The sequence below is a fragment of the Bufo gargarizans genome, chromosome 2, assembly GCF_014858855.1.
Source record: "Bufo gargarizans isolate SCDJY-AF-19 chromosome 2, ASM1485885v1, whole genome shotgun sequence".
NCBI lineage: Eukaryota > Metazoa > Chordata > Amphibia > Anura > Bufonidae > Bufo > Bufo gargarizans.
Genome location: NC_058081.1, coordinates 102,242,893 through 102,270,120, shown reverse-complemented (window position 1 = coordinate 102,270,120; position 27,228 = coordinate 102,242,893). Strand labels below are relative to the sequence as shown.

At 45.6% G+C, this 27,228-nt stretch overlaps 1 protein-coding gene across 3 annotated transcripts; it reads left to right on the top strand.

Moving 5' to 3' along the window:
• The first annotated feature begins 4 nt into the window (after positions 1–4).
• ZFAND6 (zinc finger AN1-type containing 6) lies at positions 5–25,494 on the top strand. Of its 3 annotated transcripts, none has more exons than XM_044279331.1 (7): positions 5–206; positions 15,174–15,344; positions 15,431–15,533; positions 17,082–17,161; positions 21,498–21,635; positions 21,733–21,849; positions 24,441–25,494. In XM_044279331.1, the coding sequence occupies exons 2-7, from the start codon at positions 15,185–15,187 to the stop codon at positions 24,587–24,589; spliced, it is 747 nt and encodes a 248-aa protein (XP_044135266.1). In that variant the 5' UTR covers positions 5–206; positions 15,174–15,184; the 3' UTR covers positions 24,590–25,494. The 3 variants fall into 3 exon arrangements, with proteins under 3 accessions (XP_044135266.1, XP_044135265.1, XP_044135267.1); XM_044279330.1 differs by having other exon boundaries at positions 5–236; XM_044279332.1 differs by lacking the exon at positions 21,498–21,635 and having other exon boundaries at positions 12–236.
• Positions 25,495–27,228: the final 1,734 nt, after the last annotated feature.

Genomic DNA, 27,228 nt, shown 5'->3' with positions numbered 1-27,228 from the left:
CCGGAAGTGGGAAAGAAGGAAGTGACTGACACCGGTAACGCTTCTCACGGTGGCCTGGGCTTGCTGTTTGTGTTACCTACCGGAGGCAGACATTAGGAGCTGACGATCGGCGACACGGAGGCGGGAATCCAGGGCTGCGGGGGTCGCGGCGCTCTCTGCTCTAGGCCTCGCACTGATACAGCTTCCTCCGGGGACTGCTTACCCAGGTGACCCCCCCCCCCCGACCTGTGTGTGAGGTGAGTGCCTGGTGTGGCAGGGCCGTGTCATGGTGACAGACGGCTCCCCTCAGCTGTCAGGCTAAGGCCGTGACAGGCAGTGAGCTACATTCCCACAGCCGGACATGTTTCACCCAGCGTTAGGGCTTGTTCACACTGAGGTTTTTGTCTGCACCTAGACCACTGTGTATCCTTTGTCAGAAACTGCAGCGGTTTCTGCCTTGGTTTTTCATTTTGCGCAGTGCAGCCCGCTCGCAGTATAGCGTAAATGTCGCGCCAGGCTGCCTCTGCTTCTTTTGCGTCTCCAAGAAGGTACGGGTCTGAAAAAACACGCGTCAAAAATCCGCATTCACTGTGGCGCAACCTCCTTTTTTGTAAACCGCACAGATTCAGCCCGATTCCTCCATCTGAACCTACCTTTCAGGTGTCTGTTCTTTCTAAATCGTCAGACATGGCATCAAATCCAGTCGCGGTGACATTAGTCTTACGGCAGGTGGCTGTGTGTCCCCCCAGGAGGCGGTAGTTACATGATTGTCACCTGGGTGTGACATCACCAGGAAGGAGTTTTAGGCATTTTGCCCTCTGGTTAGGGGGTGACCTAACAATTTGGCACAAGGATTAAACTGAGGTGTGTTTTGTGCTGCATAGATCTGAGCCTGACGCTTGGATTACTGCAGGAGGATTAGCCCCATTGTCATTTAAAGGGACCGATCCTTGTAGCTTTGCCTCATAAGTGACAGGACGCTTACCTCCCCGACCCCATGGGTAGTATTTCAAGTTACATCCCGGTGTAGGGAAAAAAAAAAAAAAAAAGGTAAAGATTTTTTTAGCTCCTGACACACATGGATTTGGCTCTGGTGTTTAGTTATCACAAAAAATGGTTGTATAAGACCCCCCCACCATAGTGAACGAGATAAAAAAACAAAACCACCTAATTATCAAGAATGCCAGAAGCAAAAAAATAAAATAAAAATCCAGAACTTCAGAAAAATACCACTAAAAAGCTGTCAATGCACCCTTAGGGTCGATTCACATGTCCGCATCCGTTCCGCAATTTTGCGGAACAGATGCGGACCCATTCATTTTCAATGATGCTGGAATGTGCTGTCCGCACTTCCCTTCCACAAAAAATAGAACATGTCCTATTCTTGTCCGCATTTACGGACAAGAAAAGGCATTTTCCACTTCACCACCATGACGGCCCAGAGAGATTGACCTCTGGTGATGGGAGGGGTGCTTTTAAACCTTTCACCAGTGTGTTCCTGCTCCTATAGTGGCTTTCAGGGAGGTGAAGTTGACCTCGTTTATTATTTTGTAGGGTACCTGGGTGACCACATCAGCGGTGCTTCTTGCCTCCCTTGCGGGCCCTTCATCCAGGAATGCGTCCCCTGCTCTCCGGCGGACTTCGTTCTAAAGCTGGCAGGGAGACGCCAGGGTCACGCTTCCCTGTTGAGGGAAGCCTGACCTGAGCTGCCGCTGGGTCGCCTACCTCCCTGTGAAGTAGCCGACCGGAAGGACGTTCTGCGCAGTTGCGCGCGTCTGATGTCACTTCCGGGTAGCCGGACGGAACCCGAAAGTGGATGGGCCTCTATAAAAAAATAAAAATATATGCTTACAAGCGCTCTCTGCATCGCTCTCTGACCGGAGGACATGTCGGGCCAGGAGAAGGAGCCGCAGCAAAAGGAGCCACAGCAGGAGGAGCAGACGGCTCCAGAGCGCCCCTGCGTGAGTTGCCCATCTAGGCAGCCGGCAGCTTCACAGATGGGGGAAGGGGGTGCTCCTTAGTAGGCAACCACTGTTCCCTTCCCCCTGGGGGTCTGTTGGTATACTGCATCTAAGTTATGCTCCATATTGACATAAATTTAATGGGCTGCCTCTCTCACTTTATGCAAACTTATTTTAAAAAAGTCAAAGAAGACCTCCAGATGCATCCAGTGCTCCGTCAGGCTTCCTGATGACTATACAAAAAAACTTTGCAAGGATTGCATTGCCAAAGTTGTGAGAGAGGAACAGACCTCAATTATGCAGGAGTTTAGATTCATGATTCAGGAGGAGGTTAAGTCTTTACTGGCCTCCCTCTGTGAGGATACCCGGGGGTCTTGCCCACCTAAAGGGCCCAGGATGGCGGATATTTCCTCTGACTCCGAAGATTTGGAGGATGATGCCTCATCCTCTAAAAAAAAAAAAAGAGGACGATGACCCCCTATCTGAGGGTGAGATCGTCGAGGGCTCTAGAAAATTTTTCTTTACTCCCAGTGAGATGAGTGAGCTTTTAAAGGCTGTCAGGGATACCATGGGGGTGGAGGACATCCAGCGACCCCATATAGTTCTGGAGGAGATGTTTGGTGGATTGAAGGTCAAACGCTCCAGGGTATTAACCATAAATGAAAACATTAAGGAGATGGTGATGGATGAATGGGCCCATCCTGAAAAGAAACCAGGAATATCCAAGGAATTCAGGAACCGCCTTGTATTTGACCCGTCAGATTCTAAGATTTTTGACGAGGTCCCTAGAATTGAAGTCCATGTGGCCAAGGTCAATAAGAAAACCTCACTTCCATTTGAGGACTCCTGTCAGTTAAGGGACACTATGGAAAGGAAAGCTGACAGTTTATTAAAGTCCTGGGAGGCAGCTATGTTTAGTATCAAGACAAACATAGCCGCTACTTCAGTCGCCAGGTCTATGTACCTGTGGCTGAATGAATTAGAAAGTCATCTAGTTTACAAGACGTCCAGGGAACAGATACTAGATTCTATTCCCTTGCTAAAATCTGCCACGGATTTTCTAGTGGACGGCTCTGCAGAGACAATTAGGTTCTCAGCCAAGGGCGCCGCCTTGTCTAATGCTGCCCGGCGGGCACTTTGGATGAAATCTTGGTCGGGAGACATCTCTTCCAAGATGAAGTTGTGTTCTATAGCCTTCTCGGGTGAATATGTGTTCGGTCCTGTATTGGACAAGATTCTTGAGAAGGCTACGGATAAAAAGAAAGGGTTCCCTGAGGAGAAGACCGCTAAAAAGAAACTCTCCTTTCGTAGTCAATATTCCCAAAATAGCTCCTTTCGTGGTAAAGGTAAATCTGGACGTTGGAGTTACCCAAAAGGGGGAGGGGTAGAGAGTTCCTCCTTAATCCCCAAAACAAGGGCGGTGAGAAGCAGTGACGCCAGGATAGGGGGAAGACTATCCCAATTTTTTGCTCAGTGGCAGCAGACTTCTCCCAGCCTCTGGCTGCAAAATCTTGTCAGAAACTGATGCAGGATAGAGTTATCCCCCCCCCCCCCCCCCCCCCAAAAGTGTTTTTCTGATTTCTCAACACTCTTCTCCTTTTCAGCACAGCCAGATCTGGAGGGAGGTCCAGAATCTCCTGGACCTGGGAGTAGTGATTTCTGTTCCCGAGCTTCAACTGGGAGCAAGGTTTCTACTCCAGCCTTTTCTTAGTAAAGAAACCGGGGGGTTCCTTCCTTATGATTATAAACCTCAAGAGGCTAAACAAACTTGTAATCTACAAAAGGTTCAAGATGCTATCTCTAAATTCTACCATTCCTTTAATTCAAAAAGATGCGTCCCTCTGTACAATCGACCTAAAGGACGCATACTATCATGTTCCTCTTCACACCCATTCTCAAAGGTTCCTGCGGTTTGCAGTAAGAGATCACAGAGGGTCTGTTCACCATTTCCAGTTCGTGGCTCTACCCTTCAGGCTGGCCTCAGTCCCAAGGATTTTCACGAAGCTGGTGTTAGAGATGGTTGCCTCCCTGAGGTCTCAGGGGGTGATGGTTGTTCCTTACCTAGACGACTTTCTACTGATTTCAAACTCGGTAGATCAGTCTATAGCAGATCGAGAGATCTTCTGTTCCCTTCTGACATCTCTAGGTTGGGTGATAAACCTAAAGAGGTCATCCCTAGTTCCAAATACCAGGGTAAAATTCCTGGGGGTTTTGCTAGATTCGGAAAAACAAACAACCTTTCTTCCAGCAGAAAGAATTCAGAACCTGCAGTCATCAATCGGGGCCTTCCTAGAACATCGCTCCTTCTCGTTCAGAAAAACGATGAGCCTTTTAGGTTAGATGACAGCCTGCATAGTAGCAGTCCCTTGGTGCCAGGCCCATTACAGAGCCCTTCAGTCCTGGCTTCTAAGTAAATGGTAAAACGTAATTTAATATAAAGAAAATATACTGCAATAGTACAAAAATACTCAATTTTATTAAGAAAATCACAGAAGACACATGATCAGCACTGGTCACAAATAAAACAATACATACAGGTTACAATACATGTTAAAAACCAAGTGAACCGATGGTGGGCTGCCAATACATATATCTAGGGTAAAGTGCAAGTGCAAGATTTTATCCAAATGGTCATTGATAGTGGACATATAGTATCCCAAAGCTGTAGCTATTAGACACCACAATTATCCACATGTATATATGTGTCAGAATTTGCCACAAACTGGTGTGAAAATATACACCAAAGTTATATATATTCTAATTAGGGGTAAGCCCGCAATTTTGTTAGGGCTATATATAGGTTTTTCTAAGTAAATGGGACAAAAATCTATCCTCTTTGGACAGAAAAATCCTGATCCTGGGCCACATAAAATCTTCAGTCCGGTGGTGGCTTCAAACAAAAAAACTTAACGAAGGGCATGGTCCGGTTCAAAACCCCAGCAGTGCATGTTCATACCGATGCCAGCGTAAAGGGGTGGGGCGCAAAATTTTTCTCAGATCTTTACCAGGGAGACTGGCCTCCAAAAATTGCAGCTCAGTCCTCAAACTATAGGGAGCTCAGGGCAGTTTGGGAGACAATACGAGTAGCCGCTCCAAAACTAAGGAACCAACATATAAAGGTCTATTAAGACAATGTAACGACCGTGTCCTGCCTCAAAGATCAGGGGGGCACACTGTCTCAGAAACTAGAAGGTCTGTCCAGAAAAATCTTCCTCTGGGGGGAAAAAAATGTAAAGTCAATATCTGCAATTCATTTAAAAGGAAGCCTAAACTGTGCAGCGGACTTCCTCAGCAGGAATACCATAGACCAGGGAGATTGCAAGGATTGGTCTTTAAACATCGACATCTTCAATCCGATTGTCCAGAGATGGGGCCTCCCACTGGTAGATCTATTCGCTACAAGGATAAACGCAAAGGTATCAACCTTTTGCTCCCTAAACCCAAGGGACAGGCCCCTAGCGATCGACGCCTTCTCCCTGCACTGGAACTCGGACATTGCATATGCCTTCCCTCCGTTCCCATTAATCCCAAAGGTTCTTCAAAAAACCATCAGGGACAGGGCCAGAGTAATCCTGGTCACCCCGTACTGGCCCAAGAGGAGCTGGTTCTCGATTCTAACCAAGCTCTCCCCACAGGAAGCATTTATTCTCCCAAAGAGGAAGGATATCCTGATCCAGGGGCCGGTTCTCCATCCCCATCCGGAAATCTTCAATCTCTCGGCTTGGATCCTGAGTCCAACCTTCTAAGACGTAGAGGTCTCTCTGAGGGTGTTATTTCTACCTTGAAGGCCATCAGAAAGAAGGTTACTAACTCCATTTATTTTAAGATCTGGAAAAAATTCTGTACCTGATCAGGCGACGAAGCCCCAAACCTAATATACAGAAGATTCTGGATTTTCTGCAAAAGGGACTAGAGTCGGGGTTAAGTCTTTCTACCCTTAGAGTCCAGGTCCGAGCGCTTAGTGCCTATTTTGATTCCGAATTAGCCAGCCATAGATGGATCCAAAGATTCCTGAGGTCTGCAGCCAGACTAAGACCATCTCTCAAATCAAGGGTGCCTACCTGGGACTTAAACACTGTCCTTAGGGGACTCGCAGGTCCACCTTACGAACCCTTGGACTCAAGTTCTTTGAAGCATCTTTCTCAGAAGGAGGCTTTTCTTATTGCTATAACATCAGCAAAAAGATTGAGTGAGATCCATGCATTGTCAATAAGACAACATACCTCACAATACAGGAGGATCGTATTACCTTGAGACTAGACCCAACGTTTTTGCCAAAAGTAGTAACAGACTTCCATAGAAACCCAGAGATCATTCTTCCCTCCTTTTGTGAGAACCCTAAGAATTCTGGAGAAGAACGTTTCCATACGCTGGACGTCAAACGAACAGTGCTAAAATACCTAGAGGTCACTAGAGACCTGAGGAAGGTGGACAACTTACTAGTGCTCTTTTGTGGTAAAAATAAGGGGAAGGCAGCTTCCAGATCTACCATTGCCCGATGGGTAAAACAGACTATTACAGACTGCTACAAGATCGAAGGCATCAGTTGTCCAGAGGCCATTCGGGCTCACTTCACGTGAGCCATGTCTGCCTCGTTCACTGAAGGGGCAGGAGCTTCCCTAGATCAAATATGCCAGGCTGCAACATGGTCTAGTGTAAACACCTTCATTAAACATTATAGACTCGACTTGTCCAGGTCCTCCGACCTGGCCTATGGTCGCAAGGTCCTACAGGCTGTTGCCCCACCCTAAGACGTATATAATTTATGTCTCTCTGGGCCGTCATGGTGGTGAAGTGGAAAGCCGGAATTAGACTTACCGGTAATTCATTTTCCACGAATCCACCATGATGGCATGATATCCCACCCGAAAAAAAATAAAAAAATAATTCCAATAATTTGGTATGAGTTAATACCCCCCAAAAAACAAAAAACACTTTGAGTTGTTTCACTTGTTAACCGGTGATTGTAGCACTATAATCTGGAACTCGCTGGTGAATGGTGGTGGGAGGGGGTCCTTTTAAACCTATCTCTGTTCCTGCCCCTACAGAGGTCAGGGGTCAATCTCTCTGGGCCGTCATGGTGGATTTGTGGAAAATGAATTACCAGTAAGTCTAATTCCAGCTTTCTATGAGTGACGGCGATGTGCGGATCCGCACAAAAAGCATACGGACATGTGAATGGACCCTTAGGACTCATGCACACAGCAATACCGTGCACCGCAAATGGAAAAATTGCAATGGACAGGCACCAACCGGTGTTTGCGTCCTCAATATGGACACAGACCCACTACAGTTGTGTGCATGAGGCTTTAGTCTGGGTTCACATTGCATTGATTAGCTGTGAAATGACGCAGTGTTTCTGCTCGTAATTGGACTGTTGAAGTGGCGCAGATCTTGCGGTTTGCATTGGACAGGTTTAAAATCCACACGTCAGTTTCTGTTGCGGATAGTTTTCTGCCACGTGTGAATGTGAATAAATTCGTCCACTTTGCTGGTACTGTACAGCGCTGGAGATTGGGTGCACGAAAATCCGCAGCTAATGAGTCACTTGTGACCCGGCCTTAGGGTGGATTGTAGTCAGTCATACCCGCTCTTACCATAGATTCAACTGTCATCACGTTGGTCATTTCATCAGCATCTTATATGGTTAGTGGTTTCATTAACCCTTTTGATATAGAGGGAGAGACAAATAAAACAATGTAAAGGAACGAGGTGGTTGCCTCTTGCACCCAATCTAATTGTATGTGTGTATATATTACGCAAACGCGGCTGTTAGTACCTGCGGACAGACATACATACAGCTGGTACACGGTCTGTCTGTTTTAACAGCCAGACTGACCCCATTGAAGACAATGGGGCCTGTTAGACAGAGGTGCACCCGTCCAACAGCTGTTAAAAACAGTATGAAAAGAATACTCCCCTTCCCACAGGCGTCAGCGGGAACACTTTCTCCGCACTGGAGGCAGCAGGACCTGACTCTCCCATGGTGATCATCAGGTCCTGCTGCCTCCAGTGCAAGAGCGTGTGTGTGTGTGTTTGTTTTTTTTTTTTGTTTTTTTTCTTTTTAATGTCTGCTCTACTAGGAGTTGGGGTATAGCACTATATATATACACCATGGACATAAAGTGGGTCCAAGATGTATACAGAGGGCACTGGGGGGGGGGGGGCAATACATACTGAGGGCACAACCTGGGTCCATGATATACAGGTGAAACTCGAAAAATTAGAATATTGTGCAAAGTTCATTTATTTCAGTAATGCAACTTAAAATGTGAAACTATATGAGAGAGGCCGAATGCACACGGCCGTGTTTCGCGGCTGAGAGCAGTCCGTGGTATGCCGGGCTGGATTCCTGTTCAGAGCAGGAGCGCACGGCGTCATTGGTTGCTATGCCGCCGCTGCTGTACAGTAATACACTTGTATAGTAATACACTCGTATAGTGTATTACTGTACAGCAGCGGCGTCATAGCAACCAATGACGCCGTGCGCTCCTGCTCTGAACAGGAATCCAGCCCGGCATACCACGGACCACTCTCGGCCGCGGAACACGGCCGTGTGCATTCGGCCATAGACTCATTACATGCAAAGCGAGATATTTCAAGCTTTTATGGATGATTATGGCTTATAGCTTATTAAACCCCAAATTCACAATTTTGAGGTACCCTTTGCTCAGGGGGTATGGATTAATTAGCTGACTAGAGGGTGAGGGTGACACTTTGAGCCTAGAATAATTAACCTTTTCACAAAATTCTAATTTTAAAGAGGACCTTTCACCGGTTATGACAATGTGAACTAAGAATACAGACATGGAGAGCGGCGCCCGGGGATCTCACTGCATTTACTATTATCCCCGGGCGCCGCTCCGTTCTCCTGCTATGCCCTCCGGTATCTCCGCTCACTAAGTTATGGTAGGCAGAGTCTGCCCTTGTTCTGCTGTAGCACTGGCCAATCGCTACAGCAGAACAAGGGCAGACTCCGCCTACTATAACTTAGTGACTGAAATCTCCGCCTACTATAACTTGGTGGCTGGAGATACCGGAGGGCATAGCAGGAGAACGGAGCGGCGCCCAGAGATAAAAGTAAGTGCAGTGAGATCCCCGGGCGCCGCTCTACATGTCTGTATACTTAGTTCACATTGTCATAATCGGTGAAAGGTTCTCTTTGAGCTGCATTAATGCAATTCCTTTTAATTTGCATTACTAAAATGGACTTTTGCATGATATTCAAAATTTTCGAGTTTCACCTGTATACTGAGGGGACATTTTATACCTTCAGAGTTCCCTGGAAGGGTGGCATTATATACTGGGGCACTATTGTGGCATATATATACTGGTACTAGTGTGTGTGTGTGTGTGTGTGTGTGTGTGTGGTGGGGGAATAATGCATACTGAAGGCACTGCAGGGTTTGGGGCTAAAAAACGAATTTTTCAGTTTTTAAAGGTCTATATAAAAAACGGTTTTATGAATGGACAGACGGCCAGGAAATGGATATACACAAAATGGCAAGGAAAGACAGTAAAGTATGGCAAATGAATAGTTAGCGTTTAGGACACATTTAGAATAATGTGATGGTTACTTAGCAACAGGCGGCTGTGCAGGTGAGTGACTGGTCTCCCCGCGTTCTCTGCTGATCTGATGGTATTGCTATGACACAGAAGGGAATTTTTGGAGTTTTGTGGCATAGATTGCTGTCTTTTGCATCTGCTGACGGTGGATCTGTTTAGTTTAGTTGGATTAGCTGCCGATATACATAGTTCATAGTGTTTCAGGGCAGGTCTTCCCCCTGTATGAACACGTTTGGTCTGAGCTCTCTCCTCCACTTCTTCAGATCCCATTGTTCGGCATTGTAATCCCCATGATGCCACTCTCCTGCAGCCGGTGTCCTCTCACATGTCTGGATTTATAGTAAGCATTTGTTTGGTGCTTCCTATGGCAGGTTATTTTCTAGCATTGGTGCTTGTGGGTGGCAGACCCCCGCCGATCTGATGTTGATGACATATCCTGACGATAGGTCATCAGTAAAAATAACTTGGACAACCCCTTAAAAGGCGTTGTCCTGGATTACAAAACCATGGCTGCTTTCTTAAAAAAAAAAAAAACACAACCCATGGACAGGTGTGGTGGTATCTGGTATTGTGTTTGGCTCCATTGGACTCAATAGGGCAGAGCTGCGTTAATGTGAGCAAACTGTGGACAGGGGTGGTGCTGTTTTTGGAAGAATGCAGTCGTGTCTGTCATTCTTGGCAACCCCTTTAATATATTGCTGCATTTACAAATCCGGCAGCCAGTGTCCAGCCTAGCCAAGTAATGCCATGCTCACCTGGATACCCACTGGATCCAGTAGGGATTTGGCCACTTTCCAACATAAATGCCAGGTTTTGGCTGGACAAACACTCTGGCGTGCACAACTTTGTCGTATCAGGTGACCTCCGGCAGGCTGTATGTGAATATACCTCAAGGGCAAGCGTAAACAGCGGGTTCACGATATACAGGCATCGGCCATGTGCGCCGTGTCACAGATGCAGAGTAGACCCATTCACTTGAATGGGTCCGCAATCGGGAAGATATGGAGCGCTTCCGTGGTATTCGGTCCGTGCCTCTACACCGCAAAATAAAAAAAGCAATTTTTTAAAAAATGTTTATTTTGCAGTGTGGACGGATCACGGACCCATTGAAGTTGTATGGGTCTGCATTAGTCAGCTTCGGGGACTGCAATCTGCGGTCCCGAATGCACAGCACGGGCGGCACACGTTTCGTGTCCATAAGCCCTAAAGGTGACCACTGAAAGCCGTCATCTGAATGACTCTGGCTGTGAGTTGATGGACCTGATTGTGTCATAGTAAACTTCCCTGAAATGGTAATCCACAGAAATATCTCAGTAATGTAGACGTCATGGTGATTGCAATATCCATTTCCATAATGCTCGGTGACTTGTCACACAGATATGCGGGGAGTGTTCGGCTGCGTGACGGCACAAAGTAATCTCTTAGACAGAAGGTGGCTCGGCTTTACTAATGCGTCTGCGCCAGAAATCTGTCTAGGATAAGTGACGCAAATTGGTGCCCCTAAGGTTCCTACACAGCTGGAGCTGTTTGCCCAGTTATACACATGCAGCTTCTTGTGACCCCTCTGCAAGTAGAGCTGCGTCTTGATGAGACCAAATACTTTTTAGTAGCTGCCAAATGCCTAAAAAAAACGACACCGAGCTGGCAAGTCTACACTGTGTGAACCTGGGCTAGGATATGGTCTCCTAAATGGTCATCAATATCTGTTCAGCGGGGGCCCTACACCTGGTGCCCCAATGATCAGCTGTTTGAGGCGGTGCTTGGTGCGAGCGCTACTTCCTCCTCATTACACTACTTTTCATCTGTGGTGTAGTGTAATTACAAGCACTTGATTCATTCAAGTGAATGGAGCGAGTACTTGTCATTACTCTGGACCACGAATGCGGATCCATTCATTTGAATGGGTCTGCGATTCAGGAGATGCGGTGTGGAACAGAAGCACTACCGAGTGCTTCCGTGTGTTTTCTCTCAGTGCCTCCACACCACATAAAAGTGATGCAGATCACGGACCACATTCAAGCCTCCACTTCAAACAGCTGAAGGAGATGCCAGGAGTCGAACCCCTGCCGATCAGATCTTCATGACCTATCCTGAGGAAAGGTCATCAATATTTACTGGATGCACAGACCCTTTTTATGATGGTGCCAAATATTCTGGAATATTTAGGTATTTTTATACATGGCAGAAAATGGATTTGCAAAGTGATCTCTGAATTTCCAACTCCCAACACCCCCGCCGATCAGCTGTTTGAAGAGAAAGCAGTGTGAGCTCTGCCTTCTCTTCAGTTTACCTGCTCGCCATCGACATTGCAGCGGTGAGCAGTGTGATTACTGTACCTACGTCCTATTCACTTGAATGTTACATAGTGTAACTGCAACTGCTCTTTACCATTCACACATCCGCAATTCTGTTCCGCATTTTGTGGAACAGAATTGTGGTCCCCTTCATTTCTATGGGGCCGCACGATGTGCTGCCCGCATCCAGAAATGCAGACCCGCACCTCCGGGTCCGCAATTCCGATCCCAAAAAAATGTAACATCTCCTATTCTTGTCCGCAATTGCGGACAAGATTATGCATTTTCTATTAAGTGTCGGCAATGTGCAGTCCGCAAAATGCGGAACGCACATTGCCGGTGTCCGTGTTTTGTGGATCCGCAAAACACACACGGACTTGTGAATGGACCCTTAATTAGAGCTTCACTCTACCGCAATGTGAACGGTGAAGGATTGCTGTGTTCTCTTCAGAGGGGGTGCTGGGTATCAAACCCCTGCCGACGTACGGGTTATCCCCTATCCAAAGTGCAACTGGTCGCTCTATTCATCTTGGGAGACTCCAAAGGGTACAGAGCCCCCATTCTTGTGATCAGTGGGGTCTTAGCGCTAGAAACCCAGTTGATCTAATAGTTATTACCTGTCCTCTGCATAGGGAACAACTTTTTTATAACCAGAATAAACCTTTATAGAGCATCTATCAGCACGATCAACCCCATTAAACTAGCCATACTGCTTCTTAAGGTTGATCATGCTGAGAGAAACTACCTCTCAGTCGACATTTGTGGCCCCTTTACAGAAATCTGCAGTTTAGCCCCTTGGGGCACTGCTTCACCACCGCTTTTCCCCATCAGCCACGACATTATCCGTTTTGCCGTCTGTGTGTATCCCGCACTTTTTGTGGTCCCCCTTGTAGAAATCTCTATTCATGTCTGCAACACGGACAGGAATAAGACAGGTTCTATAACTTCCCTCCCAAAATAATGAAACAACCCCCCCTGCATATAATCAAAAAGTTATATCTTTATTAGTTATACAGCATAAAACCAAATATATAGGATAGCAGCAAATGGAGCCATAAAGTAAGACTGAAGAGGAAGCTGTAGAGTCATGCAGCCATCAAAGGTACAAAAAAATCTAAAGTCATTATAGCCCAAAAAGCCGTTCCGCCACACAGGCTTCTTCCAGGGATGTGACACAAAGAAAGCCTGTGTGGCGAAACGGCGTTGGGTGAGGGAGGCTGTGGATCAGATTGCGATCATTGGTATGGTTTACTTATTTTGTGCCCATTGTTTTTCCTGGTTAATAATCTGCCCCTAGTTATTTATCCTTTTTGGGCTATATTGACTTTTTGTACCTTTAGCTGCATGACTCTACAGCTTCCTTCTCAGTCTCACTTTAGGGCTCCATTTGCTGCCATCTTATATATTTGGTTTTATGCTGTATAACTAATAAAGCTATAACCTTTTGGTTATATGCATGGGGGTTGTTTCATTATTTTGGTGGGGTTATTATGAGTAGATGATTTCCTCCAGTTAAGGCTACTTTCACACTAGCGTTCGTCGGTCCGCTCGTGAGCTCCGTTTGAAGGGGCTCACGAGCAGACCCGAACGCTTCCGTCCAGCCCTGATGCAGTCTGAATGGATGCGGATCCGCTCAGACTGCATCAGTCTGGCGGCGTTCAGCCTCCCCTCCGCACGGACAGGCGGACAGCTGAACGCTGCTTGCAGCGTTCGGGTGTCCGCCTGGCCAGGGCTGTGGAGTCGGAGTCGAGGAGTCGGAGTCAATTTTGGGTACCTGGAGTCGGAGTCGGCAAAAAATGAACCGACTCCGACTCCGACTCCTACTAAATTTAAATTGGAATAAAAAAATAAAAAAGCAAGTTTAAATGTCCGAATTCATAAACAGTTATAATTAATGACTTCTCTACTGTAAGAATAAAGGCCAATGCATGCAGTGCCTCACGTAACCGCAAAACAAACGCGTTCAGTGATGTGAAGAAGCATGCTTTTCATATGCTTCACTATATGGTACGCAATGCACAATTAGGAGTGGCAATACATATACTTTGCATTGTGTTGTGTTCTGATGTTACAGGGAACACAATGCCCATGGTTAGCCTCGCCTCTCACTGATAAGGGATTAAGTAAATATGTGTTTTGCAGGACTAGAGACACTTGTATAAGTGAAGGGAATGGAGGGTCAATAGTTCAAGACTGAAGCTGTAAACCATGGATGTCAAACTCATGGCCCTCCAGATGTTGCAAAACTACAACTCCTATCATTCCCTGATAGCTGTAGTTTGCCCAGGCATGATGGGAGTTGTAGTTTTGCAACAGCTGGAGGGCCACGAGTTTGACATCCCTGCTGTAAACCATTGGAAAAACTGCTGTCATTCAGCTAAGGCTATAAAACGTGTAAACTCAGAATGTTATCTTAAACTTTAAACATGACTATGGGATTCTTCTAGGGAAATCATGTTTTAAAATAAATGTCCCTTCTTGGATCCTCCCACTGCCCTGTCTTCAGCAGAAGATCAGCACACAAAGGAGAAGGCAGCAGCTTCTGCCCAACTACCTCTCTGTGCTAGAAGAGCTTAGAAGAACTTCTTTCTTTCCTTCAAGGAATGTATAAAATACATTTGCATATTAAATACAGAGGAGTCGGAGTCGGGGAGTCTGAGTCGGAAGTACAAAAAACTGAGGAGTCTGAGTCGGAGCATTTATCTACCGACTCCACAGCCCTGCGCCTGGCCGTGCGGAGGCGTGCGGATCCGTCCAGACTTACAATGTAAGTCAATGGGGAAGGATCCGTTTGAAGATGCCACAATATGGCTCAATCTTCAGGCGGATCCGTCCCCCATTGACTTTACATTGAAAGTCTGGACGGATCCGTACGAGGCTATTTTCACACTTAGCTTCTATATGCTAAAATAATGCAGACGGATCCGTTCTGAACGGAGCCTCCGTCTGCATTATTATGATCGGATCCGTTCAGAACGGATCCGATCGAACGCTAGTGTGAAAGTAGCCTAAGATATACTAATATGCCCTAACATTTTGGTTGCTGTGTATGTTCTATAATTTGCGGCATGGATGCGGACGGACCGCACTCAGATGACATCCGTGTGCTGTCCGCGTTCTTTGCAGCCCCATAGAAGTGAATGGGTCTGCATTTACTCCGCAAAAAAACTAATGCTTATCGGATGCGGACTGAAAACCTGGTCGTGTGCATGTGATGGTAGTGGACACAGTCTGAGGAACTCGTACGGGGTTTTATGTAGTAATAGTCTTGAGGTATAGTAAGCCTAATGAAAAGCAGTCAGTCTGGCAAGTGAAGGCTTCCACCCCTTCCCATCACTCATATACTAACAGCTTGTGTTCGTTTTGGTTTCAGCTGCATGGTGGATGAACATGGCGCAGGAGACAAACCATAACCAGGCTCCTCTACTTTGTTCTAACGGTTGTGGCTTTTACGGTAACCCACGTACCAATGGACTGTGCTCGGTCTGCTACAAAGAATTCCTCCAGAGACAGAACAGCAGCAATGGCAGAAATAGTCCTCCAGGTAACACTGCATGCGCTGAAGCTTGTATGTTCCCTCTACCTAATGTACAATCATCTTCATTACATGTATATTTGTGTCTTGTTCAGTGGTGTCAGTGGGAAGTGGGGTGGAGGCGTCCACTCCGCAGCATGTAGCTAGTTCAAAGGTGGATGAACCTGCAGAACCTGTGGCCCCCCAGACACAGGCCAGGTAAGTCCCCAATATAGAATGTGTGTGGTTCTTTGTGACCAAGCCAATAAGTCATACAAAAGCCCCCATCTCCTGAAATACTATAGTACAGTGAAATTCTAATTCGGGGACTTTGTTCCCTGGATTTCCAGCCTTTAAAGGGATTGTGTCATTAGAAAATGACCTCAATCGAAAATTACCTCAATGACATCAAATGATCTCAAATTGTTTAAATCACATTTTTATGTTAAACAGCAAAGATTTGTATATTTTTTTTTTTTCCATGTCACCATATTAAAAAAAAACAGAACAAATCCTGCTTTTTGCACTGGCCACTAAGCCTAATAGGCACCACATCATGGTCTGTACCGATCTCTTTACGGCAATTATCTCCTTATCGTTAGTCAGAATTAGAATAAAATAACCTATACATAGATAACATAGAATTCACTATTTACAATAGTCAGTTGTCAAAAATGGTCCCTCCTGACCTCAGCACCTGTCACAGAGCCTAAAAGACTGCACCCAAGTACCAGTGACTAGAAGCGGGGCACTTGTTCTGAGGATAGGTCATCAGTAAATAAATAATAAAAAATAGCCCCCAAAAAGACCCCCCCCCCCCCCCCCAAACTATTTTATTGGGCATATATTACCTAAACACAAAAAAATTACTTATTTCCAATCGGTCAAAATAACAAACAACTGATTCAATAGGTTTTTTAGTGAGAAATATATACAAAAAAAGACAGAAATTGCCTTTTCTATACTTGCAATGCAATTTTTTTAAATCTAAATGACAAAATAGTTTAGGTTACTTTCACACTAGCGTTTTTTTGCGGATCAGTCACGGATCTGCAAAAAAAATGCTTCCATTACAATAATACAACCGCATGCATCCGTGAACGCATCTGGTTGTATTACCGTATGTCTTATAGCCAAGAAGGATCCGTTTGTATTATCTGTAACATAGCCTAGACGGATCCGTCTTGAACACCATTGAAAGTCAATGGAGGACGGATCCGTTTTCTATTGTGTCAGAGAAAACTGATCCGTCTCAGTTTCATCAGACGGACACCAAAACGCTGCAAGCAGCATTTTGGTATCTGTCTTCAAAGTGGAATGGTGACTGATCGGAGGCAAACTGATGCATTCTGAGCGGATCCTTTACCATTCAGAATGCGTTAGGGCAAAACTGATCTGTTTTGGACCGCTTGTCAGAGCCCTGAATGGATCTCAAACGGAAAGCCAAAACACTAGTGTGAAAGTAGACTTGCATGTCCCCCTAAACAGCACAAAAATTTAATTTCTCTCGGGTAAAACGAAGCCTTATGCAGCCTCAGTGAAGGAAAAAACTAAGTTCTGCCTGAGGCCATCCTTGAGAGACCACTGTATCTTTGATTTTCCATATTTGCTATCTCTGGCTCCAGGATGGGTCCAAGTTTTGAGTTTATAATGTCTGGGTAAAGAGCTGTGTAAATCTAGGATAAAGTAGTCCCTAATAAAAGGAATATGTTACCCAGTTTTTATCTTATTGGTTTTTATGCTTATTGTGCTGTCTCTGTTTGCCAGTTCTCTTCCCCAGTCAGAGTCGACCTCTTTGCAAGAAGAAACCACAGATGACAGAACTGCAGAATCGAAAGAGGCACAAGGTTAGTCCTCTGGTCTTTTTAAGTGATAAATGTGTCCTTTGTAGGCACAGGTGAATGCTGGGGAACGTGTGGCATATATTGTGTACAAGAGCCAAACATTGCCATAAGTCAGGGGTGGCCAACCCGCGCTTCTTTGCTGCTTCAAGTGCGGCTCTAGCGGTGGAGCTGGGAAGCCGCTGCGCAGCCTAATAGAGAACATGACACGCAACGCTGTCAGTACGCACCATGTTCTCTTTACTAGCATATATCGTGACGTGGCTGCTGCTGCCACCAACGGGGATATAGCAGGGAGGAGAAGGGGAGCGGCTCTGGCCACTGCGCCACCAATGAATGTAATTAACACATTAATTCAAGTATAGGAGGCAGTGGGTGCTGGCGATGGTATCACATACCCGTGCTAATTACATTCATTGGTGGCGCAGCGTCCCCCCCCCAAGTATTAGTATCATTTGTGGCCACAGGGTCCCCTCCCCCTCTTAATTCGTGGCAGTACCGATCGGAGCCCCAGCAGTGTAATTGCTGGGCTTTGATCTGTTACCATGGCAGCCGGGGCGCTATTGAAGCCATGGCTGCCATGGTAAGCTCCCTGCTGCTGTGTGCACTATGCGCAGGGCCAGTGTGATGAATAGGACAAGGGTTCTAGCCCCTAATGGGGGTAATGGTAAATAAAATAAATTATAATAAAATGTTAAGCACCTAAATACTAAAAGTTTAAATCGCTTTCTTTCCCAATTTTACATATAAAATGTACAAACAATAAAAAATAAACATATTACATATCGCCATGCCTGAAAAAGTGTAAACTATTAAAAAAATATTTCCTATGCGGTGAACGCCGTAACAGAAAAAAATCACACCCGTGCGAATCACCATTTTTAGCCACCTTGTCCCCCCAAAATAGAATAGGACTGCTATTATGGGCCGGACGTTCCATAAAATATGGAATGCACACAGCTTTTTTGGTGTTTTTTATTTTTTTATTTTTTTCGCATGGTATCGAAATCAAATCCATTTTGGTATCGTGAGAACCCTAGTAGGTGGAGACGCGCAGTATCACCTGACGCTGTGCACATCAGATCACAGTGAACACTGTCAGACCTGCAGAGTAGCAGGTGCCCAATCAGGAGAGGTAGGCTATATTTATTTTTTATTTTTTTATTTTAGTACTGAGCATGGGTGGGGGATCTTATCTGAGCAATGGGGGTCTGATTTGTGTTGTCTGATCTGAGCATTGGGGGTCTTATTTTGGGGATCTTATTTGGAGTTCTGATGAGGATTTGGGGATCTTATCTTAGGTCAGATGAGCATTGGGGGTCTAAGAATTTTTTATTTTCTATTTTCTTCTGATAATGAAAAATAAGAAAACCTCAGATTAGATAAACAATATTAAAAAAATATATTTTTTTTCTTATTTTTCTCCGCTAAAACCTAGATGCATCTTTTAGGGCAAAAAAATATGGTGACTTGTGTGTAAATGTATAGCTTGTGGCTCCTGGTAGTCATACGTCCTTTTATTTTTATTTTATTTCCCCCTGGCTCTTTGTGTCTGTAAGGTTGGCCACCCCTGCATTATACCATATCTGTGTAGACTCCACTTCTGGTTTTGGCTCATAGTCACTGGCGGAATTTCCCCCTGGCTCTTTGTGTCTGTAAGGTTGGCCACCCCTGCATTATACCATATCTGTGTAGACTCCACTTCTGGTTTTGGCTCATAGTCACTGGCGGAAATAGTTGATCAAATTACTGAAGTGTGAACTAAGCCTAATGAACTTAAAAAGTACTCGCCCTGCTGAAACTCTTCAGTTCCAGTACCACCTCTCTGTGCAGTATGTGGGCAAGTGCTCACTGTAGGGCAGCCATCATGGCTGCAGATGCAGAGAGGAGAGGTGGAGCTGGAGCAGGGGGTTCGAGGCAGTGGGTATTAATATTTTAGTGATGGGTAAGTCTGGTTAGTCTTGCTGTGGACGATCTCAATACGTTCATGTGCATCACTGAAATAAATTTATGCAACTGCGCATGCATGAGACTATTGTGTCGCGTTAGCAGTGGCCATCTTTGCACAGCCTCATTGGAGGCAATACACTTTGATGTTTATACGTCTAGGTTTGTTGCGATACCAAAATTTTTATTCGATTTCGATACCATAAAGTATTTCGATACCACGCGAAAATGTTTTTAATACTGGGGAGGGGGAGCGGGTGCACTGCGCCACCAATGATAATTAACCTTTAATACAGGAGGCGGGTGCTGGCAGCAGATCAGCGGCAGTTAACTCCTCAGGTGCCTGTCAGAGGCAGGGTGCCGGCTATGTGATTCTGCTGCCGACACCTACCTCCTGTATTAAAGGTTAAAGAGGAACTTTCGTGGGTCCAAACATTGTAAACTAACTATCGGGATATGTAGCGCGGCACCCAAGGATCTCACTGCACTTACGTTCGCGCTCTGTATGCTAATTGCTAGCATTGGAGAAATGGGGAGGAGGCTGCCCTTTTTCTCAATGGGCGTTCCTTCTCCCTGGCTGTGAGCTGTCCAATCGCAGTGCAGAGCGTCACAGCCAGGGAGAAGTGACGCCCATTGAGAAAAAGGGCAGCCTCCTCCCCATTTCTCCAATGCTAGCAATTAGCATACAGAACGGGAGAATATACCAGGGGCCACAGCGGGCGAACAGAGCGGCGCCCAGGAATAATAGTAAGTGCAGTGAGATCCTTGGGCACTACGCTACATATCCTGAAAGTTTACAATATTTGGACTCGTGAAAGGTCCTCTACTATCATTGGTGGCACAGTGTGCCCGCCCCTCCTTTGCCTCTCTCTCTTCTTATTGGCGGCGGCGGCACAGAGGGGAGGGAGAGAGTGATTCCTTCTCCCCTGTGCTGCTAAGGGAACATGAGCCCGCTGACAGCAGAAGCGCTCCATGTTCTCTGATGCTAGGCTGCGCAGTAGGGCAGCCTAGTATTGATAAATGTCAAATCGATACGACACCGGGACAAAAGTATCGATATTTCGATACCCGCAACAATCCTATATACGTCTTGCGCATGCACTGTTCCATAAATATATTTAATAACAAATCCAAACCCGGGTTAATTAAGAATAGTGGCGCACACCACAAATCCTGGTTTGGGTTTGTTATGAAATATACTTGAGCATGTGCTGCTACTCACAGTAATGGCGCATGTGCCACGAGATTAGTGAAGTCTTGCATCAAAGGGGTTGTCCGGTTTCAGAGCTGAACCTGGACATAACCCCTTCTTCACCCATTCAGCCCCTATGAGTGGAGCATCGGTGCATTTCATGATGTATAGTGCAGGGCAAGGTTGTTGTTTTTGTTTGTTTTTCTCTCTGATGGGAATGCTATGTGGAGTCTTCCGCCTAGTAGTGAGCCTGGTGACGTCACTGGCACTAACAGGTGGTCTTAACCGCTGCCCTAGCTGGGAACACTGCTAGGCTGAAGCCTCTGCCTAGCGGTGTGTCAATGTAAACAAAACAGCCCTGATGTTATGCAGGGCAAGGGAGAGCATTGGAGCAAGAAATGCTCTGGTGCTCCACTTGGAGGGGCTGAATGGGTGAAGAAGGGGTTATTTCTGGGTTCAGCTCTGAACCCGGACAGCCCCTTTAATAGTGCCCATTTTTGCACAGCCACATCGGAGGCTATACATTTTAAGGGCCGCATATTGCCGGCACTCTCATAGAAAATGCCTTTTCTTGTCTGCGATTGCGGACAAGAATAGGACATGTTCTATTTTTTTTTTATTTTTTTTTTGCAGAACGGAAGTGCCGGTCCGGAAATGCGGATGCGGACAGCTCATTCCGGCCCCGTTGAAAATGAATGGGTCTGCACCTGTTCTGCGAAATTGTGGAACGGATGCGGACCCATTTTGTGGACATGTGAATGGAGCCTAAAGCATATACGGAGATAGTGAAATTCAGTGATGCGCATGAATGATTCGAGTTCGTCCACAGCAATTCTTATTATTCTAATCGCGTCCCTAGCATAGAAAAAAAACATCCGCCAACCTTCTTTAGAGTATTGACAAATGTATATTTTCATCAATGATAATGTGTAAAGTCAGGAACGGTGGGCACCTCCAAAAACAGAACAATCCTAAGGGCAGTCAGCGGTCTTCCAGAACGTACGTTCAATGATCTGGAACGTGGCCAACAGTTTGATTCTGTGAAACCAATCCTTGACTGATGATGACTTTTCAGTCAGTGTTGGAGGTGGGGGAAGGGTTTGTAGAAGTGTGATCTATGAAAATTGAGATGTAGTGTTTGCTAGAAAACTGGGGGATTTATCTAAAACTAGCTATGGAAGGTGTCGCTGTTGGATATTCCAGATTGCAGACTCTCAGAGAAGGGTTTCAGTTTTTCAAGCGTAGAAAAGGGGGGAGTTCAGCGCAGTGTGTTGCAAGAAGGCTCGAGAAGGGGGAAGAGAAATCATATTGACACAGAACAGACGTTAGACAGTGCTGATGGTAAGTGATTATTTGCTTTGGCGGGATTTTATCCTTGTACAGGGCAGAGACGTGATGGGGAGTCATTTTGCATAATTACAGTTTACTTTTTCTGTAGCTTCAGCTTCCGATAGTGGGCAGAATTCTACTGAAGAACAAGAGCGCTCCCCACAAAAGGCCAAAGTCAAGAAGACGAACCGTTGCCACATGTGCCACAAGAAAGTTGGGCTCACAGGTCTGTATGTGTGTTGTACGATGTCTGTGGTTAGGAAGTCACAGCGACTACTTAAACTAGACCCATGATGAACTTGCTTTAAGCAAGCAGTGGATCCTATTGGCTCATAGTACGTTCTTCAGCTGGACTCCGCTACTTTAACCACCAAAATGGACCAGAGTGTAATGTCAGTGGAAACACAGCGTTGGCCATATTTGATGTGTATTCTGTGCCACAAATGGATGGTATCCTATATGTCGTTGATGAAAGCTGTAAACCTTTTGTTTGCACACCAAGTAAATTAGTTTTCCCCTAATTTTATAACTTTTCAGATATGTTTTAGAGACCTTTCCAGTCTAAACCTGGCTCCACACGACTATTCAGATCCCCATGCAGCTTCAGATTTTAGTCCAGCCCTCTACACCCGCAGCTATCGTAGCAAGGATAGCAGTTGGAAGGAATATAAAAGAAAATGGAAGACAGGAGGCCGCGCCTCGTGTGTGTGGCTGTATTACCATTTTGTTGTTGTGATGAGCCACAACAACTGTAGATAGCCTTGCTGGTATTTGCCTGTCCAGCGTGCGGGATCCTGTACTGCTGCCAAGGTCCTTTTTCTCTGCCGCAGATGTGGCAATAGAAATAAAACTTAAAGGGATTCTGTCACCCTTTATAACACAAATTCAGATTTTAAACCAGTCATGCTCCACAGATTACCTAGAATCTGCTTTGCTGTTCTATACTGTAATCCGTCCAGTAGTTTTGCTGAAAAAACGACTTTTATAATTATGCTAATTAATCCTGAAGGTGCCCAGAGGGGCGTTATGTTCCACTTTGTGTGCCCAGTAACGCCCCCCTGCAGTGCCCAAAACGCCTTCCTCCTGAATCCCTAACCGCCCACAGCGTCTCATCCCCCTCCTCCCCCTCCCTGATGGCCGAGCGAAGTCTCGCGCAGACGCAGTACCGCTGGCTTGAGTCTGGCAGGCAGGCAGGAGAGAGCGCAGGGTGCATCAGCCGATCGGCAATCCTCTGCGCTTCCTCCCAGGCTGACTGAGGGAAGAGTGAGCATCGGACGGCACTGGGCTCGGCGCATGCCCAGTGACGACGATGAAGCTCCTGCCCTCAGTCTCCAGCAAATCGCACTGGTGCAGCCCTCAGTGGGTACTGCGTCTGCGCGAGACTTCGCTCGGCCGTCAGGGAGGGGGAGGGGGGGGGGGCGCGCTGTAAATAGGATAATACATGCCAGATGATATTACAAGAAGGATTTTTATTCTATGGTCAACGTGTTTTGAGGGCGTACAGCCCTCTTCATCAGGACAATAGTAGTGCAAGTCAGTTGGAAGGCATGGCACTCTTGTGCTCAGCATTAAAGGGGTATTTCGGTGGCCAATTATCAGATCGGTTGGGGCCCGTAGCTGGTGCAGCCCCCCCCCCCCCTCCTGAAATAGATGGAGTGGATGTGAGCAGCAACTATAATCTGTGTCAGTTCTTCATCTCTGCCTCTCTGAAGAGGAGTTTTTGCAGTGAATTCAGAACGGGGCAGGGTGGGTGGAGGAAAATTGTGCTGTAATAGGATATAACAATTGATTTGTGGAAAAAAGTGTTACTATTTGAAGGAGGGGATGCAAGATTTCAGAATAAGTTCTGCGCATGGTACTTTTATTATTTTATGCAGTACACAGGTAATTATAAAAAAACAAAAATGTACTGTTATACCAGGTATACCAATCCTTTATAGTCTATCACTGTACAAGTGGCAGGCTCTCTGTTAATAGACATGCATTAATGTTAGGTGCCCCGGCTGCTATACACCCATAAACATAGGGCCTATTGGACACAATGTAGATGCATATACTAAACCAGCGAAACTAATAAAGAACACACTCTACATATATAATTGTAAAAATTAAGATACTTTATTATAATGCACCATTAAAAAAAAGAATATAAGGCAGTGACACACACCACAGACAAGGCACCAAATAAAAGTATAACGGGACATACATTGTGTTAGGGTTGTTTTGAGGGTCTGTATTTCTGTATTACTTGTGTGTAGTTTTGTATATCAACTTGGTTGTATGTCCTGCTTTACTTGAATATATCTGGCTTCTATTATTGTGTCATTTATGACCATGTATTTGGTGCCTCGTCTGTGGTGTGTGTCAATGCCTTATATTAGTTTTTTAATGGTGCATCATAATAAAGTATCTTAATTTTTACAAAAATAAATAAATATGTGTGGCTACAGCTGCTATGACAACGAATTAGTCAAATAGTAGAGTTATCCATCTCGACATAGATGCTGTGGTTCCTATAGACCACAAAATCTAGGGAGTTAAACAGTTCTTTCCGATCCCAGCTGTTACAGCAGGAGCCCGAGTTCAGTCATTGCCGGGCCCCCATGGTGATCTGGAATGCTTTATCAGCTTAGCCTGTAAGGTCTGTTCAGTTCTTGCACCAGGCGGTGTAGGGGGCAGGGACCAGAAAGACTAGGTGGGCTCAGGTTTTTGCTGCTTCTGGTCCAGGGCCTTCTAGAAATGAGTGCCTGTTGGTTTGTTAGAGAGATTATAGTCATTGCCAGCTGATAATATATTCACTTATTTATTTTTTGCCAGGATTTGACTGCCGATGTGGGAATATATTCTGTGGGACACACCGCTACTCTGATGTGCACAGTTGCTCCTATGACTATAAAGCTGATGCAGCTGAAAAGATCAGGAAAGAAAACCCTGTTGTGGTCAGGGAGAAGATCCAGAAAATTTGAAAGTGAGCTTCAGTCTGTGTCCTGGATGCCACCAGCATTGTGGTGTGGACTGTTGTGGGACAATAAAGTCATACAACCCACCTTTACCATCTTGACTCTACATCCAGGGATACGGCTCCTTCTGTATCATCTTGCTCCCCCCCCCCCCCCCCCTTTTCTTATTACAGCTTTCCAGAATCCTTACCATTGAAACAAGGATAAACCACAAAAACTTTAAAGACTTTGACTCTCCAGGGTTTTCCATACTGTGCACAACTGTTTATGAAGAAGAGAGGATGTGATGGAGTATAAAGTACTCTGGATGTGGCTTCTTGTTACATCTTTGGCGTCAGACTCCTGACTCCACTTTATTTCATTCTATTCATCCCAAAACGAAACAGATCAACATTTTATTGGACCAGTTTAATTATGTGTGCTTGAGCTCTGGCGAAGTGCCCTTTTCAACAGAGGAGCATTATTATTATTTTTTTTTCCTTTTACTTCTGCATCATATTGTGTGATTGAGTGGGTGATTTACGAAAGGAAATCTTAAATTCTAGAAGAAAAAACGTATCCATTTTAGTGTTGGAATCTTTTCTTTCCCCAGCGGGTCCTGCATGTGTTTGCTCAGAGGCCAGCTTCCACGGTGGCTTCAGATAATAATGTCACGAATGTGGTGGGCAGTGTGAGTTGTGAACAGGGAAAGGGCTCCATTGTGAGTCTGAAAGGCTGGACCCACCAAACTGAGCAGTTATTTCAAAGGCCTTCCGTTTGCTTCTGGCCGTTAAACATTTATAAATTTAAAATATTTTTGTTTCATTTTTATAGTAGATATAATCAAACGCGTGAGCACTGGCCACATAATGGCCTCTCACCAAAGGTTTTATGTTTATGTCCGTTTGATTTAAATAAAATATAAAAGCGCGTCTTGTGTTAGTTCTCACACCCCTCACCCCTGTGAGGTCTCCTCAGATAATTCTTTGTTTTATAACTTGCCCTTTCCTCCTTTTTATCCCAGGTTCTTAAAGTTTAACTGGTGTTTTAGGTGACTTCAGAATCGGCCACTGTCTGTACATGAGGAGTAACGCTATAGCTGGTGATTATGACCTGAACTTATCACCAGTTTTCCACTGCAGGCCACCATCTGTAATTGTCCATATTCCCTGAGCTAGTGCATGGAGACTAGCTGCTATGATGTCTCCCATACACTGCACATAGGGGAGCAGGACCTGCTTTCCTTCTCCATCTCCCATATACAGCATAGTGGACCTTATACATATGTATTGGGTAGTGTTGTGGATCCAGCTCCAGGAGTGAGATAGTAACACTTAGAACTTGCACCTGTGCCTCTGTCTGCAGCTGCTCCTCTCTAAAGGCTTCTGTGGGCAGCAACTATAACCTAATCTCACAGTGCAAGTCATAATCCATCTTCATCCCTGCCTCTCTGAAGAGGGGTTTTCTTAGTGAATTCAGTGGCAGGGTGGGAGAGGAGAGAGGCAATTTTTTTGGTAATAAGATATATTACAATTGAGCTAGAATACTAGACGCACACCATGGTAAAATGATATGCTTTCTCTGGGTTTGGGGGTGGGGAGGAATCCCTTTTAGTCAGTACCAGTCAATACTTTTAGATGAAGCTATACAACATTATTATTAATCAAAGTTTTATTTTTTTAATCCTTGAGTCAACGTCTTGACAATTGGGTCATCAAAATGATCACAGAAATTTTAATTTAATAACCTAAATCTAAACTGCATTAAAGGGAACCTGTCACCAGGATTTTGCGCATAGAGCTGGGGACATGGGCTGCTAGATGGCCGCTAGCACATCTGCAATACCCAGTCCCCATAGCTCTCTGTGCCTTTATTGTGTTAAAAACCTGTTTTGATTGATATGCAAATGAACCTGATATGTGTCCTGTATCCGGAGAGGAGTCCAGCACCGCCCCGCGTCCTCCGAATCTCCTCCTTGCTGGCTGACGTCACAGAGCTGGAGCACCGAAATCTCGCGATGCGCGAGCTAGCGCATGCCTAGTTCGTTCCCTGTGCTGATGCCAGCACAGGGAATGAACATGATGCAGACACTGCGCATGTTTCCTTTAAGGCATATTTCATGTAGTAAAGAGGACCTTTCATGGGTCCAGACATGAAATAAGTAGCAGGATATGTAGGGCATAGAGCAGGGATCTAAGAGCGTTTTTCTTTTTTTTTTTTTTTTCTGGCTTCAGCTCTGTTTGCCTGCTGTGCCCCCTGTTGAATTCTCCCGCCTGGTATGCTAAGGAATAGCATTGGTACAGGGAGGAGGAGACTGCCTTGTTTCTCAATGGGCGTCTCCTTCTCCCTGGCTGTAGCATGGTCCAATCACAGCGGAGAGCGTTACAGCCAGGAAGAAGAAAAAAAAAAAACTTGCCTTCTCCCTGGCTGTGACGCTCTCCACTGTGATTGGTCAGTGCTACAGCCATGGAGAAGGAGACGCCCATTGAGAAACAGGGCAGTCTCCTCCTCCCTGTACCGATGCTATTCCTTAGCATACCAGGTCGGAGAATTCAACAGGGGGCACAGCGGGCAAACAGAGTGGCGGCCAGAAAAAAAAAAAAAAGTAAACACTCTTAGATTCCTGCTCTATGCCCTACATATACTGCTACTTATTTCATAATGTC

Excerpts from the sequence above, each read along its gene's own strand:
- ZFAND6 (XM_044279331.1), top strand. The coding sequence starts at position 15,185 with ATGAACATGGCGCAGGAGACAAACCATAACCAGGCTCCTCTACTTTGT. Across the intron at positions 15,534-17,081 it reads GCCCCCCAGACACAGGCCAG|TTCTCTTCCCCAGTCAGAGT; the intron begins GTAAGTCCCCAA and ends TCTGTTTGCCAG. Across the intron at positions 21,850-24,440 it reads CAAGAAAGTTGGGCTCACAG|GATTTGACTGCCGATGTGGG; the intron begins GTCTGTATGTGT and ends ATTTTTTGCCAG.